At 35.6% G+C, this 14,989-nt stretch overlaps 1 protein-coding gene across 1 annotated transcript in view; it reads right to left on the bottom strand.

Moving 5' to 3' along the window:
• LOC125931799 (uncharacterized) overlaps positions 1 to 14,989 on the bottom strand; it is a 433,379-nt gene that overhangs the window by 61,762 nt on the left and 356,628 nt on the right. The window contains exons 9-10 of the mRNA XM_049644019.1: positions 13,172 to 14,682; positions 920 to 1,009 (exon numbers count right to left, since the gene is read on the bottom strand). Coding sequence (XP_049499976.1) covers positions 920 to 1,009; positions 13,172 to 14,682 — 1,601 coding nt within the window. The remainder of the gene's footprint in view (positions 1 to 919; positions 1,010 to 13,171; positions 14,683 to 14,989) is intronic.

The following is a 14,989-nucleotide window of genomic DNA, read 5'->3' as shown; positions in this document are numbered from 1 at the left end:
ATAACATTTCATACCACTAGGATGGTTAAAATAAAAAGGTCAGATAATGAAAAGTGTTTACAAGAATGTGGATAAATAGGAATCCTCATACAATGATGGTGGGAGTGTAAAATTATGTAGTCACTTTGGAAAACAGCATGACAATTAAACATGGAGTAACCATGTTATTTAGCAATTTTTCTCCTATGCATATAATTAAGAGAAATGAAAACATGCTACAATATGGACTAACCTTGAAAGCATTGTACTAATTGAATGAATGCAGTCGCAAAGGGCCATGTATTATATTATTGTACTCATAAAAAATGTCCAAGATAGGGAAATCTATATAGACACAAAGCACATTAGTGGTGTCTTAGGGATAGGGAAATGGGAGAGGTAGGCAGATGATAAATATAGAGTATAGGATTACCTTTTATGGTGATAACATTTTTCCAAAAGGGATTTTTGTGATGACTGCACATATCTGTGAGTATACTTAAAACCACTGAACCATGTTGAGTGGGTGAATTATATCACAATAAAGCTGTTTTTTTTTTAATTTTCTGGAAACTGAGAATTTAATGAGCTTCCCTGGTAGACAACATCTCACAGATGTTGTCATAACTTGCTAGATGAATTAAATGAATTTCGTATGACTCCGTTGGAAGTGTGGACTCTTGGAACCTTGTACCTGCTTCCTGATAGTCTTCATTCTATGCGCCTTTTCTCATTACTGATTTTATCATGTGATCTTTTGCTGTAGTAATTTTAGCCTTTAGTACTACTGTATGTTGAGTCCAGTGTATACTCCTAGAGAATGACTGTATTCAGATATTGCCTTGGGGATCCCTGATACAACAAATACTGGCTTAAAATTTTCCAAATATTGACAGAAAATATCTAAAACCATTTGGCAATTTCTATCGAATATACTCACCTCTGTTATCAATTTGTTGTGCAGACTTTTGTTCTTCAGTTCTCTTTCTTTGGCTAAATGGAGATGACAAGAAAACAGGCCTCCAAAAACCTGAAAACATTAAATAGACATAACTATTTTCCAATTCCTAATAAGATTGTAGAAAGGAAACATTATATGATTCTGCAGTGAATTAATGTTTATGATAGTACTATTTTTATTCAAATTAATGGAGATCCTCTTCCCAATTTTCATGGAGCTTATTAAAGCAATATTGAAGATGAAGTTAAAAATATTCTACCATATGCTATTGATATAGTTACCTCACATAAAAATTCAGAATATTCTCAGTTAAGTTTTTCTAAAAACTTTTATAGCCAATTCATGTCCTAATAAATGAAATATTGGCATAAAATTGCCTAAAAAGCACCCATTAGGATGACTACTGCACAAAAAACAGGGGCACCTGGGTGGCTCAGTCAGTTGAGTGTCCAACTCTTGATTTCAGCTGAGATCGTGATCCCAGGGCAATGGGATCAAGCTCTGTGTTGGGCTCCATGCTAAGCATGAAGTCAGCTCAAGATTTTCTCTCTCTCTCCCTCTGCCCCTCTCACTCACTAATGCACTCTCTTTCTCTCTAAAACTAAATAAAATTAAAAAATTGAAAAAAAAACATAAAACAATTATTGGTGAGGATGTGAAATGGTACAGATATTGGAACCCTTGTGCACTGTTAGTGGGAATGTAAAATGGTAGAGCCATTATAGAAAACAGTATGACAAATCCTCAAAAAATGAAAAAAAATATATATAATTAACATATGATCCAACAATTGTCCTTTGATTATATACCCCCCAAAATGAAAGCAGGATCTCAAAGAGATATCTACCACTCATATTTATAGTGACATTATTCACAATAGCCAAAAGATGAAAGCTACCCAACACCAACATCTATCCAGGGAGACATGAATGGATAAACAAATTCAGGTATATCCATACAATAGAATACTATTTATCCTTAAAAAGGAAGGAAATTTTGACACATGCAACAACATGGATGAACTTCAAGGACATTATGCTGACTTCAAGAAGGCAAGCAGATATACACAAATACTATATATGAAATAAATACTTATATGAGATGCTTTGCCAAAATCATAAAGAAAATAAACAAGCGTGGGGATAAAAGAGAGAGCGAGGCAAACTAAGAAACATATGCTTAACTACAGACAGCAAACTGATGGTTATAAGAGGCGAGGTGGGTAGGGGAATGGGCTAAATAGGTGATGGGGATTAAGAAGTGCACTTGTGATGAGCACAGGGTGTTATATGGAAGGTTGAATCACTAAATTGAACTCTTCAAACTAATATTACACTATGTTAACTAACTGGAACACAAATAGAAACTTAAAAATATCATAGAGAAAGGAAGTAGAATTGTGGTTGCCAGGGACTGAGGAAAAAGGGAAATGGTAAGTTATTGTTTAATGGGTATAAGGTTTGTTTTGCAAGATGAAAAGAGTTCTGCAGACTGGTTGCACAACAATCTGAACTTACCACTAAACTGTACATTTAAAAATGATCAAGATACTAAATTTTATTTTATGCATATTTTACCACAATTTTTTAATGAAACAAAAATGGCTAACAACAGGCTATGTAGGATATGGAAATATTCTCATGTCAGACGGAATGGAGAATTCAATTTAATAATCCCAAAATGGTTGTACTTGGTGTAAAATTTTAAGGTGCAAGATAAATTCTAAATATAATTATAACAGACATAGAAGTTGAGTAAACTAGTTAATATTATTAATGAGATTTATACTGTTCCCAGGAAAAGTAGTGTGTGAAAAAGATAAAAAACTGTTTTATAACCAACTTTTCATTTAAAAATATTATTTAGAATCCATAGTCAGAGGAGCAAAACGACTTAATTTTTGGCCTAGGAAATGCAGCAAAGTCATTTCTCCTGTCTCTTTACCATAGAAAGCATAGATAAGGGGCAGACACAATGCAAGCTCTGACTTTAAGAAGAGTGTATTGCTAATCAACATCACAGAAATATAAATAGTCATGAGAATATTATGAAGCATTATATGCCAACAAACTGGGTAATCTCAAAGACATGGATAAATTCCTAGAAACATACAAACTACTAAAACTTAAACAGGAAGAAACAGAAAATTTGAACAGACCTGTAGGGAGCAAAGAAATGAATCAGTAATCAAAAATCACAAAAAACAAAAGTCCAGGGCCAGATAACTTCCAAGGGGAATTCTACCAAACATTTAGAGAAGAGTTAACATGTATTCTTCTCAAACTGTTCCAAAAAATAGAAATGGAAGGAAAACTTCCAAACTCCTTCTATGAAGCCAGCATTACCTTGATCCAAAACCAAAGACCTCACTTAAAAAGTCCAACATCCCTGCTGAACATGGATGCAAAAAATTATCAAAAAGATACTAGCAAATCGAATCCAACCGTACATTGAAAGAATTATTCACCAGTACATTGGAAGAATTATTCACCATGATCAAGTGAAATTTATTCCTGGGCTATAGTGCTGGTTCAACATTTGCAAATCAATCAATATGATAAACCACATTAATAGAAGAAAAGATAAGAACCATATGATCCTCTCAATAGATGCAGAAAAAGCATTTGACAAACTACAGCATCCATTCTTGGGTCTTTCATATATGGCCTTTATGATGTTCAGGCATGTTCTTTCTATCAGTTTATGTTTTCCATATAGAACATCTGAAGATAGGTGAAAGCAGCTAGCAAACTTTTGATTTATATATGAAAGGGCTTCACCTATGGATTGACTATACCCAAGTGCATGCTTTACATTAATAATAATCCACATATTAAATACAGTCTAATTGCAAATATTTAAAATGTGCCAAAGACTTTTATAAAAAAAAATTAGGCTCAGGTAAAGTGTAGTTAATTGACTGGTTTCATGTGGAATATTTCCTCAGTTAGATTATAAACTTCATGAAGTCACAGATGTAGTTGAGCTAACAGTAGACTAGGAGTTTCTATACTCTAGCCTAACCACTGATTACCTATGTTACATTTAGGAACGTAGTCTGCTTGAGTCTCATTTTCCTCATTTTTTAAAGCAGAAATAATAATTCTTTACTGTAGTAGCTCTTTCTAAATAAGAATAATGTGACGTTAGGGGAGGAGTTAAGATGATGCATAAGTAGGAGGACCCTGGTCTTTCCTTGTCCCTCAAACACAGCTGTATTGAGGTAAGATTACTTGGAATATTCAGGAAATAGAGTTGCAGAAGGATCTTCAAAGTTACAAGGAGACAGCATGGCAGATTAGAGGTGCATGAATGTGAATTGGGGGAGAGAAAATGGTGGAGACGCAGAAGGGAGGAACCCTTTATGTGGAGAGACAAAAAAATAGGAAAAGAGAGGGGTTGAGAAAGTGTCCCATTGAGTTAGCACAGGAGGAAAACCTCTCTGGACCATGGAATGGGGAGCAAGAAGTACCGAGTATCTCAGTTCTTTTTTGCAAACAGCTTTTGGAGCTCAAACTCTGAGGTTTTGGAAGTTTGTGACTTTGTCAGGAGCAGAGCTGTTGCACATGCTCTTGGAGAAGGGAGCTGGCCTGGGACTGTATAGTGTCGTGAAATGATCTCCAGGGTGCCCTGAGAGAGAACAGTCTCTTTCCTGAAGTACTTTTGGAATAAGGTTTATTGCCTCCCCGAGGACAAAAGACCCTGATGTTGTGATCTAAAGGCCTTTCATCAGCAGGATGGAGAGGCTCTACTCCCGAGGAGGGGAGGAGATGCACGCTGTGTTGGGTCCTTTAAGACTTTGGATTTTGAATCCCAGCCTGCACCAATGAAAAAGTGCAAGAGAGTTTTGGTGAAGGGAGAGTTAATTTCTCTCACTATACTGTGAGGGCTGCCTGAATAGCAGAGGTGGAGATCTCTGGTCTGGTGATGAGAGATTGGGGTGGTGCCATTTTCCCCTTAACACCAACATGGTGGGACTTCAGAAAGGAACACATCAGCCCCCAGTGGGGCAAGACACATGTACACCAAACCCTGCCACCTCCGTGACTGGCACCTGATTATTTACTGGGGCAAGACTGACTCTGAGATGACACAGTCAGTCTCTCCTCCAGACCAGCACAACCACCACCCCTCAGGCACCAACAGACAACTGTGTATTTTCTTTTTTACCTCCTTCTCCTTTCTTTTTTCTTTGGAAATTAGGCTCATGGTTTCTGATTTGTTTTCTCTCATTCCTTTTATCTTTTCATTTTATTTTGGATCAGGCTTTTTTACTCTTTTCTTTACCCTTCTTTTCTCCTTTCTTTTGCTTTTTTTTCATTTTTTTTTTGCTTTATTTCTCCTTGGAGTAAGCCTGATAGATTTTTCATTCACATTTTCTTGTTCCTTTTCCTTTTCTCTTTTTAGTATAAGGCTACCCTCCCTTTTTGCCCCCAGGGTTACTTCAACAAGCAAATCAAAGCACACCTAGTTAAAGGTCCAAACCCTCCACCAGTGCAAGCAAGGAGAAACTCTGCAGAAGACTGACCAGTGGGAAAGAGTAGCCAAAACACAACAGCAGAGTGCACACAGCATACACCTGAAACACTTCCTGGAGTGCCAGGCCCTGGACAGTGTATGACTCCTTTTAAATATAGTAGTACTCTCAGGTGTAGGGAATATAACAAACTTGTAAATCACTCAAAAGACAGAAACTGAGCCAAAATGACAAGATGGAAGAATTCTCCCCAAAAGAAAGGTCAAGAAGAAATTAGTCATGGACTTGCTCAAAACAGATATAAACAATGTATCTGAACACGAATTTAGAACAGTCATAAGACTACTATCTGGGCTTCAAAAAATCATAGAAAACACCAGAAAAACCCTTGCTGCAAATATCAAAGACCTAAGAACTAGTCAGGATGAATTTAAAAATGCTATAACTGAAATGCAAAATAAACTAGATACAGTGACAGCAAGCATGGAAGAAGCAGAGGAGGGAATAGGTGAAATAGAAGATAAAATTATGGAAAATAATTAATCTGAAAAAAGAAAGAAAAGAAATTACTAGATAATAAAGGGTGACTTAGAGAACTAAGTTATTCCGTGACTCAAAACAATATCCATAACACAGAAGGCACAAAAGAAGAAGAGCAAGAAAAAGGGACAGGTTTATTTGAATAAATTATAGTTGAGAACTTCCCTAATTTGGGGAAGGAAACAAGCATTCAATTCCTAGAGGCACAGAGAACTCCCTTCAAAATCAACTAAAACAGGTTAACACCACAACATATCTTGGTGAAACTGGCAAAATACAAAGATAAAGAGAGAATTCTGAAAGCAGCTGGGGACAAAAGGTCCTTAACCTATAAAGGTAGACACACAAAATTAGAAGCAGACCTGTCCACTGAAACTTGGCAGGCCAGAAAGGAGTGGCTGGAAATATTAAATGTGCTGAATAGGAAAAAATATGTAGCCAAGATTCCTTTATCAAGCAAGGCTGTCACTCAGAATAGAAGGAGAAATAAAGACTTTCCCAGACAAACAACAAGGAAAGGAGTTCGTGACCACTAAGCCAGCCCTGTAAGAAATTTTAAAGGGCACTCTCTGCATGAGAAAAAAAAAAGGCCAAAGCAGAAAAGACTACAAAGGAGCAGAGAACATCACCAAAAACACTAACTCTACAGATAACACAATGGCGCTAAATTCATATCCTTCAATAATCACAGTAATGTAAATGGACTAAGTGCTCCAATCTAAAGACACAGGGTATCACAATGGATTAAAAAAAAAAAAGATCCATTCAAATGCTGCCTATGAAAGACTCATTTTAGTCTTAAGGACCCTGCATATTGAAAATAAGGGGATGGGGATCCATGTATCATGCTAATGGAGGTCAAAAGAAAGCTGAAGTAGCCGTACTTATATCAGACAAACTAGATTTTAAACCAAAGACTGTAACAAGAAATGAAGAAGGGCATTATATCATAATTAATGGGTCTATCCATTAAGAAGATCTAACAATTATAAATATTTATGTCCCCAACTTGAAAGAACCCAAATATATAAATAAATTAATAACAAACATCAAGAAACTCATTGAGAATGATACCATATTAGTAGGAGACTTTAATACAACACTTACAACAATGGACAGATCATCTAAGCAGAAAACTAACAAGGAAGCAATGGATTTGAATGACACACTGGACCATATGGACTTAACAGATATCTTAAGAACATTTCATCCTAAAGCAATAGAATACACATTCTTCTTGAGTGCACATGGAACATTCTCCAGAACAGATCACATATTGGGTCACAAATCAGCCCTCAACAAGTACAAAAAGATAGAGATAATAACATGCATATTTTCAGATTATAATGCTATGAAACTTGAAGTCAAGCACAAGAAAAAATTTGGAATGCATTTAAATACAAGGAGGTTAAAGAACATCCTTCTAAAGAATTAATGGGTTAACCAGGAATTTAAAGAAGAAATAAAAAAAATACATGGATGGAAATTAAAATGAAAACATGACAGCTTAAACCCTTTGGGACACAGCAAACACAGCCCTAAGAAAAAAGTACATTGCAATTCAGGACTATCTCATGAGGCAAGAAAGGTCTCAAATGCATAACCTAGCCTTATACCTGAAGGAGCTAGAAAAGGAGCAGCAAATAAAGCCTAAAGTCAGCATAAGAAGGGAAATAAAAGGATTAAAGAAGAAATAAATGATATAGAAACAAAGAAAACAATGGTAGAACAGATCAATGAAACTTAAGGATAGTTTTTTAAAGAATAAGCAAAATTGATAACCCCCTAGTGAGACTTATGAAAAAGAAATGAAAGAGGACCATAGCAGATAAAATCTGGAATGAAAGAGGAGAGTCATAACCAACACCACAGAAATACAATTATAAGAGAATACTATGAAAAATTGTATGCTAGCAAACTATACAATCTGAAGGAAATGGACAAATTCCTAGACAATCACACACTACCAAAACTCAATCAAGAAGAAATAAAAAATTTGAACAGGCCCATAAACAACAAAGAAATTGAATCAGTTATCAAAAATGTCCCAGCAAATAAGAGTCTTGGGCCAAAGGCTTCCCAGGACAATTCTACCAGACATTTAAGGACAGTTAATACTTATTCTTCTGAAACTGTTCCAAAAATTGGAATGGAAAGAAACCTTCCAAACTCATTCTATGAAGCCAGCATTATTACATTGATTCCAAAACCAAAGACACCATTAAAATGAGAATTACAGGCCAATATCCCTGACGAACTTGGATACAAAAATTCTCAATAAGATACTAACAAATCAAATTCAAAAATTATTCACCATGATCAATTGGGATTTATTCCTGGGCTTCAGGGCTGGTTCAGTATTCACAAATCAATCTATGTGATACATTACACTAATAAAATAAGGCATAAGAACCATACAATCCTTTCAATAGATGCAGAAAAAGCATTTGATGAGACACAGCATCCTTTCTTGATAAAAACCCTCATGAAAGTAGGGGTAGAAAGAACATGTGTTAACATAATAAAAGGCATATATGAAAGGCCCATAGTTAATATCATTCTCAATGGGGAAAAATGAGAGCTTCCCCCCTAAGGTCAGGAACACAACAGATATGTCCACTCTCACCACTGTTGTTCAACATAGTACTAGAAATCCTAGCCGCAGCAACCAGACAACAAAAAGAAATAAAAGGCATACAAAATGGCAAAGAAGTAGTCCAACTTATACTCTTCAAAGATGACTTGATACTCTACATGGAAAACCAAAAAAGACTCCATCAAAAAACTACTAGAATTGATACGTGAATTCAGAATAATCACAATATATAAAATAAACACACAGAAATCTGTTGCATTTCTATACACCAATAGTGAAACAGTAGAAAGAGAAATGAAGGAATTGATCCCATTTACAATTGCATACAAAACCATAAGATACCTAGGAATTAACCTAACCAAATAGGTTAGGTCTGTATGCTGAAAACTACAGAAAGCTAATAAAAGGAATTGAGGAAGACAGAAAGAAATGGAAAAACATTCTGCACTCATGGATTGTAAGAACAAGTACTGTTAAGTCTATACTACCCCAAATAAGCTACACATTCAGTGCAATCCTTATCAAAATAACGCCATCATTATTCACAGAGCTAGAACAAACAATCCTAAAATTTGTATGGAACCACAAAAGACCCAAAATAGCCAAAGTAATGTTAAAAAAGGAAACCATAGCTGGAGGCAGCATAATTCTGGACTTTAAGCTGTATTACAAAGTTGTAATCTGTAATCATCAGGACAGTATAATACTGGCACAAAAACAGACACATAAATCAATGGAACAGAATACAGAACCCAGTAAAGGACCCACAAATGTATGGCCAACTTCTTCAAAAGTCTTCAAGAAAGCAGGAAAGAGTATCCAATAGAAAAAAGAGAGTCTCTTCAGCAAATGGTGCTGGGAAAACTGAACAGCAGCAACATGCAGAAGAGTGAAACTGAACCACTTTCTTACACCATACACAAAAATAAACTCAAAATGGATGAAATACCTTAATGTGAGACAAGAAACCATCAAAATCCTACAGGAGAAAACAGGCAGCAACCTCTTTGACCTTGGCCACAGCACCTTCTTACTAGACATGCGTCCAGAGGCAAGGGAAATAAAAACAAAATGAACTATTGGGACTTCGTCAAGATAAAAAGTTTCTGCACAGCTAAGGAAACAATGAACAAAACTGAAAGGCAACCAACAGAATGGGAGAAAATATTTGTAAATGACTTATCAGATAAAGACTTAGCATCCAAAATCTATAAAGAACTTATCAAACTCAACACCAAAATAATAATAATAATAATAATAATAATAATTCAATGAAGAAATGGGAAGACATGAATAGACACTTTTCCCAAGAAGACATCCAGATAGCTAACAGACACATGAAAAGATGCTCAACATCACTCATCATCAGGGAAATACAAATCAAAACCACACTGAGATACCACCTCACACCTGTCAGAATGGCTAAAATGTACAACTCAGAAAATAATAGATGTTAGCGAGGATGTGGAGAAAGGGGAACTGTTTTGCACTGTTGGTAGGAATGAATACTGGTGCAGCTACTCTGGAAAACAGTATGGAGGCTCCTCAAAAACTAAAAACAGAACTACCCTACGACCCAGCAATTGCACTGCTAGGTATTTATCCAAAGGATACAAAAAATGCTGATTTGAAGGGGCACATACACCCCGATGTTTATAGAAGCACTATCAATAATAGCCAAATTATGGAAAGACCCTAAATATACATCCACTGATAAATGGATAAAGAAATGTGTCATATATTTACAATGGAATACTACCAGTGATAAAAAAGAACAAAATCTACATTTGTAACAATGTGGATAGAAAGAGATTGTATTATGCTAAGTGAAATAAGTCAGGCAGAGAAAGGCAAATATATGATTTCACTCATATGTGGAATTTAAGAAACACAACAGATGAACATAGGGGAAGGGATGGAAAAATAAGATAAAAACAGAGTGGGAGACAAACCATAAGAGACTCTCAAATATAGAGAACACACTGACTGTTGTTGGAGGGGAGGTGTGTGGGGGGATGGGCGAAATGGGAGATGGATATTATGGAGGAAGTTTATTGGAATGATCACTGGGTGTTATATGTAAGTGATGAATCACTGTGTTTTACCCGAAACAAATACTACACTGTATGTTAGCTAACTTGAATCTAAATAAATTAAAAGTAAATAAATAAAGATTACAAAAAAGAATATGAGGTTAAACAAGAGTTGAGATATAAACAACATACTTAAAAACTCAGGCTCTGGAGGCAGATAAATCCAGTTTCAAAGTCCAGCACAACTCTTTTGAGGATTATAGCCTCATTTTTCTCACTATAAAATTGGGATAATTCATGTTCTTCTAAATTATTTTAATGTTCATTTATTTTTGAGAGAGAGAGAGAGAGCAGAGGAAGGGCAGAGAGGGAGACACAGAATCCGAAGCAGGCACCAGGCTCTGAGCTGTCAGCACAGAGCCCAACACAAGTTTCAAACCCACAAACTGTGAGATCATGACCTGAGCCGAAGTCGGACGCTTAACTGACTGAGCCACCCAGGCACCCTGGGATAGTATATATTCTTCTTAGCTGAAAGATGTCTTCATGTTTAACAGCACAGACTTTGGAGCATGGGTTAATATCTTGACTGCCATGTATTATGTTACCTTGGTTAATTATATAATTTCTTTGTGCCCCAGTTTCTTTATTGGTCAACTAAAAATGATAAACGTGACTATGTCCTAGATTGCTGTAACGGTTTAATGAATTCACACATGTAAAACTTGTGAATTAGTATTCATTAATTGGTTCTGGTGAATTAGTACTAACAGATTAGTATGCATACAATGCTTAGAGTTTTTCCTAGCAGTGTCGTATAAAGCTTAGGTATTATCAGTAAAGGATGGGTTTAGATGTAATAATGCATGTGACTTGTGTAGCACAGTGCTTGACAATATTAGATGGTAGTTATTTTAATATTAATGGACTTTGGAAGGCTGAAAGGTGTTATATAAATTTAAGGTATTATACATTTATGTTTTTATTATATGCTGAGCATATAGTAAGCACATGATTGGCAAAATTTTACAAAGCACATCAATAACAGTGCAGTTGAGTTCTTTAGACGTAGTTATGCTATTTCACTGGACATTTATTAGATACTGTTTGAAAATATCAAAACTGAAGCTGAATGTGAAATGTTAATCTTTATACCCTCCATGCTGATTTATACAACTCTTAAAGAATCACTAATATTGCCTTGTTAGAAGAGAATGATATTTGGTTAGGAGAGAATTCAACTTAGTGTTACAAAATTCAAACCCAGTAAAAACATTGTTTTAAAGGTTTTCCCCCTCTTCATGAAAGGTAGCATACTTCTTTCACCACCCTACCAATATGTTGCATTGTAAGAGGATCTCAGAAATTCATTTCTTACACTCCTTAATCTTTTCCAATAGAATTTCATTTCTAATTGAAACCAGATTATTTTTGTTAGGGAATATAAAGAATGAGATGAATATTTTCCTCTGACTGTTCAAATAAAATATTGCACAGTTAATCCAATTGAATTAATGGCTTGAGGATAAATGTACCTGTCTGACAATCAAGGAAACCCTTGGATAACACTTTGTGTTAGTAAATGCCCAAAAATGTATAGTATATTTTTATTGGATTCAATAACCTGTTCTACTTAAAAGAATATGACATGTAAAAGTTAGTATTATATAGGATAAATTTCAAAGACTCCTGTATAAATAGCATATTAAAATAGGAAACCTTTATCATACATTAAATATATACTATTTCAAATGATCTATTTTTGAAGAGTCACTGGAGTTTATTGAAGCACAAAATTTCTTGTTATATTTTCAGAGGTAAAATCTCTTTTGAATGTTTAGGGGTCAAGTTCTTAGTTTTTTTTTTTTTCTCCTTTGAATTGTAGCTAAAGGACTCTGTGGAAAATGAATAATACGAAGAAAAACATTTTATGAAATGATAATAGTTCCTTTGTTTTAAGCATACCTTAATGCAATGGTTTAGGAAATGGAGAATTATAATGATGTAGTGTGAAGTAAAAGTAAATGTGACTAACAAGGTAAATGCCAAGTATTTATTGAGAATTATGCAGCTTTTATAATAATTTTGAGAGAAGCAAGTTAAGTTGGATGTCTGTATAGTTAGGCTTGGATACTTCTTTTCACACCAACTAATAATGGGGAAAAGTTTATGAGCAATTTCTACTGACCCATTCCAGAACAATCAGAGCAAAATTTAGCATGCTGTTTTCTAGGCAAAAATAACCATCTTTGCTAATAATCCTCTAATTTTTCTTCTTTTATGAAGTATATAAAGAGAGATGATTTGTCTAATTTTATTGAAGATTTTAAGTAACCTCTACACCCAACATGGGGCTTCAATTTACAACCCCAAGATCAAGAGTCACATGCTCTACTGACTGAGCGAGCCAGGTGCTCCTATTTGCCTAATTTTTAAAAGTGAATGGAAATCTAGAATGAAGATGCCTTTTCTCTGAGCTTCTGATGAAATGATCTCAGGCCCAAACCCGTTAAAGCTACTGACATTTTGTAATTGTCACCATGTTATTAATTATACTTTCAAAAGTCACACATATTTAGGCTTACCCTGAGGACGATTGTCCTTCTTGCGAGCACCAAGCCTTTGTGCTTCATTTTCTGAGTCAACGGGGTGTCTTTCATTGTGAAATACAATCTTGTGCTCTTGTTCACTGTCAGATGTTATGAGATACCTTTTCTTGTCTTCATCTGTTTGAAGTCTCTTATTTTCAAATATCAGACACTGTTCCTTCGCCATATCCATCATGAATCTTTCACTTTCAAACTCATTTTTATGTCTTTTATTTTCAGAATCTGCTAGATATTTTCCAGAATTGGGGTCTATTTGATGTCTTTCAAAGCTATCCCAACGTTTTTGAGGGTCATCCCTACATTTTCCAGAGCTATGCTGAATTCTTTCAGACCTAAATTGATATCTTCCAGAGCTATCCCAACACCTACCACAGTCAAAGTCCAATTTTTGTCTTTCAGAGTCAGTCCAGCATCTTTTAGATTCAAACCTGAGGCCCATCCATAAACTTTCCAAGTCAGAGGCCCTCTGGCAATTTTCAGCCTTAACTGTGTGTTTCACTGAATCAGAGACCATCTCTGGGCTTTCAGAATCTAAGTCATTTGTATGTCTTTCAGACCAAGAATCCATCCAGCATCCCTCAGTATCAGCGCTGAACTGGAATGTTTTAGCATCCATGACACATTTCACAGCTGTTGAGGCTAGCCCATATCTTTCTGAGTCTGAGTCCATCTCACATGGTTCAGAATCAGATTCCATTATATATCTCTTAGATCTTATATTTTCCTGGTGTTTTTCTTCCCCCATCAGACATACTGACGATGCAGAAGCTAAGTCCATTTCATCTCTATCCATGTCTGAGTCCATCACATACCTCTCAGAAGCAGAGAGCATCCAGTGTTGTTTTGTCTCCCTCAACATTTTCGGAGATTCCATCAGGCTTTTTACAGAATCTGAAGCTATTTGGCATTTTTCTGCCTTTAGCAGGTGTTTCACAGATGCAGAAGCCATAGGGCATTTTTCTGAGTCTGAATCCATCTCAGGTCTTTCACTGTCTGAGTTCAACCCATATTTTTCAGAGCCAGAGTCTGCCAAACATTTTTCTGAATCTGAGTCCATCCAGTGTTTCAAAGAGTCAGAGTCCATCTGGCATTGTTCAACTCCCACTAGCTGTTGCTCTGACTCCATCAGGTCTTTCATAGAACTTGAAGCCACCTGGTATTTTTCTGCTTCTTGCAGATGTTTCACAGAGTTTGAGTCCATGAGACATTTTTCTGAGTCTGAGTCCATTCCCCATATTATTGAATCAGAGTCTTTTGAGTGCTGTTCTAAGTCAGAGTCCAAACCAATGCCTCTATCAGAGTCAGAATCAATCACACATCTTTCAGAGCCAGATTCCAGCAAGAGGGTGTCACTTTCAATTATTTTTAGGTCTTGGAGACTTTTATAGGCCAAAGAACCTGCTGAAATCTCAGAAATTTTTGTATCAGAAGCTTCTGTTTCAGACTTGCTTCCTTCATCATGTGACATCACAATTGCTCCTTCATTACTTAAAGAAAGACAAACATGAACACCTTAAAAATATTCATCAAATGTTAAATGTTTTCTCTGTTGAAAACCTTTCTGTGTGAACAATACTATAGAGTACACATTTCTATCAGGTTGTAGAAAGTAAGAAACACCACCAACATTCTTGTGAACAAATTGGAATAGTATCAGTGTAAGCAGATTTTACACTTGTATTTACCCTTACATTAACTGTTTTCCATTACAGCTGAAAGTAATAGCCTGCCTAGGATACTCTCTTGAAATGTACTATTTTCTTGTTCCTTTCTAATCAATGAATCATTATATTG

This window comes from Panthera uncia, chromosome X (assembly GCF_023721935.1).
Source record: "Panthera uncia isolate 11264 chromosome X, Puncia_PCG_1.0, whole genome shotgun sequence".
NCBI lineage: Eukaryota > Metazoa > Chordata > Mammalia > Carnivora > Felidae > Panthera > Panthera uncia.
This window is presented reverse-complemented; position numbering and strand designations above follow the sequence as displayed.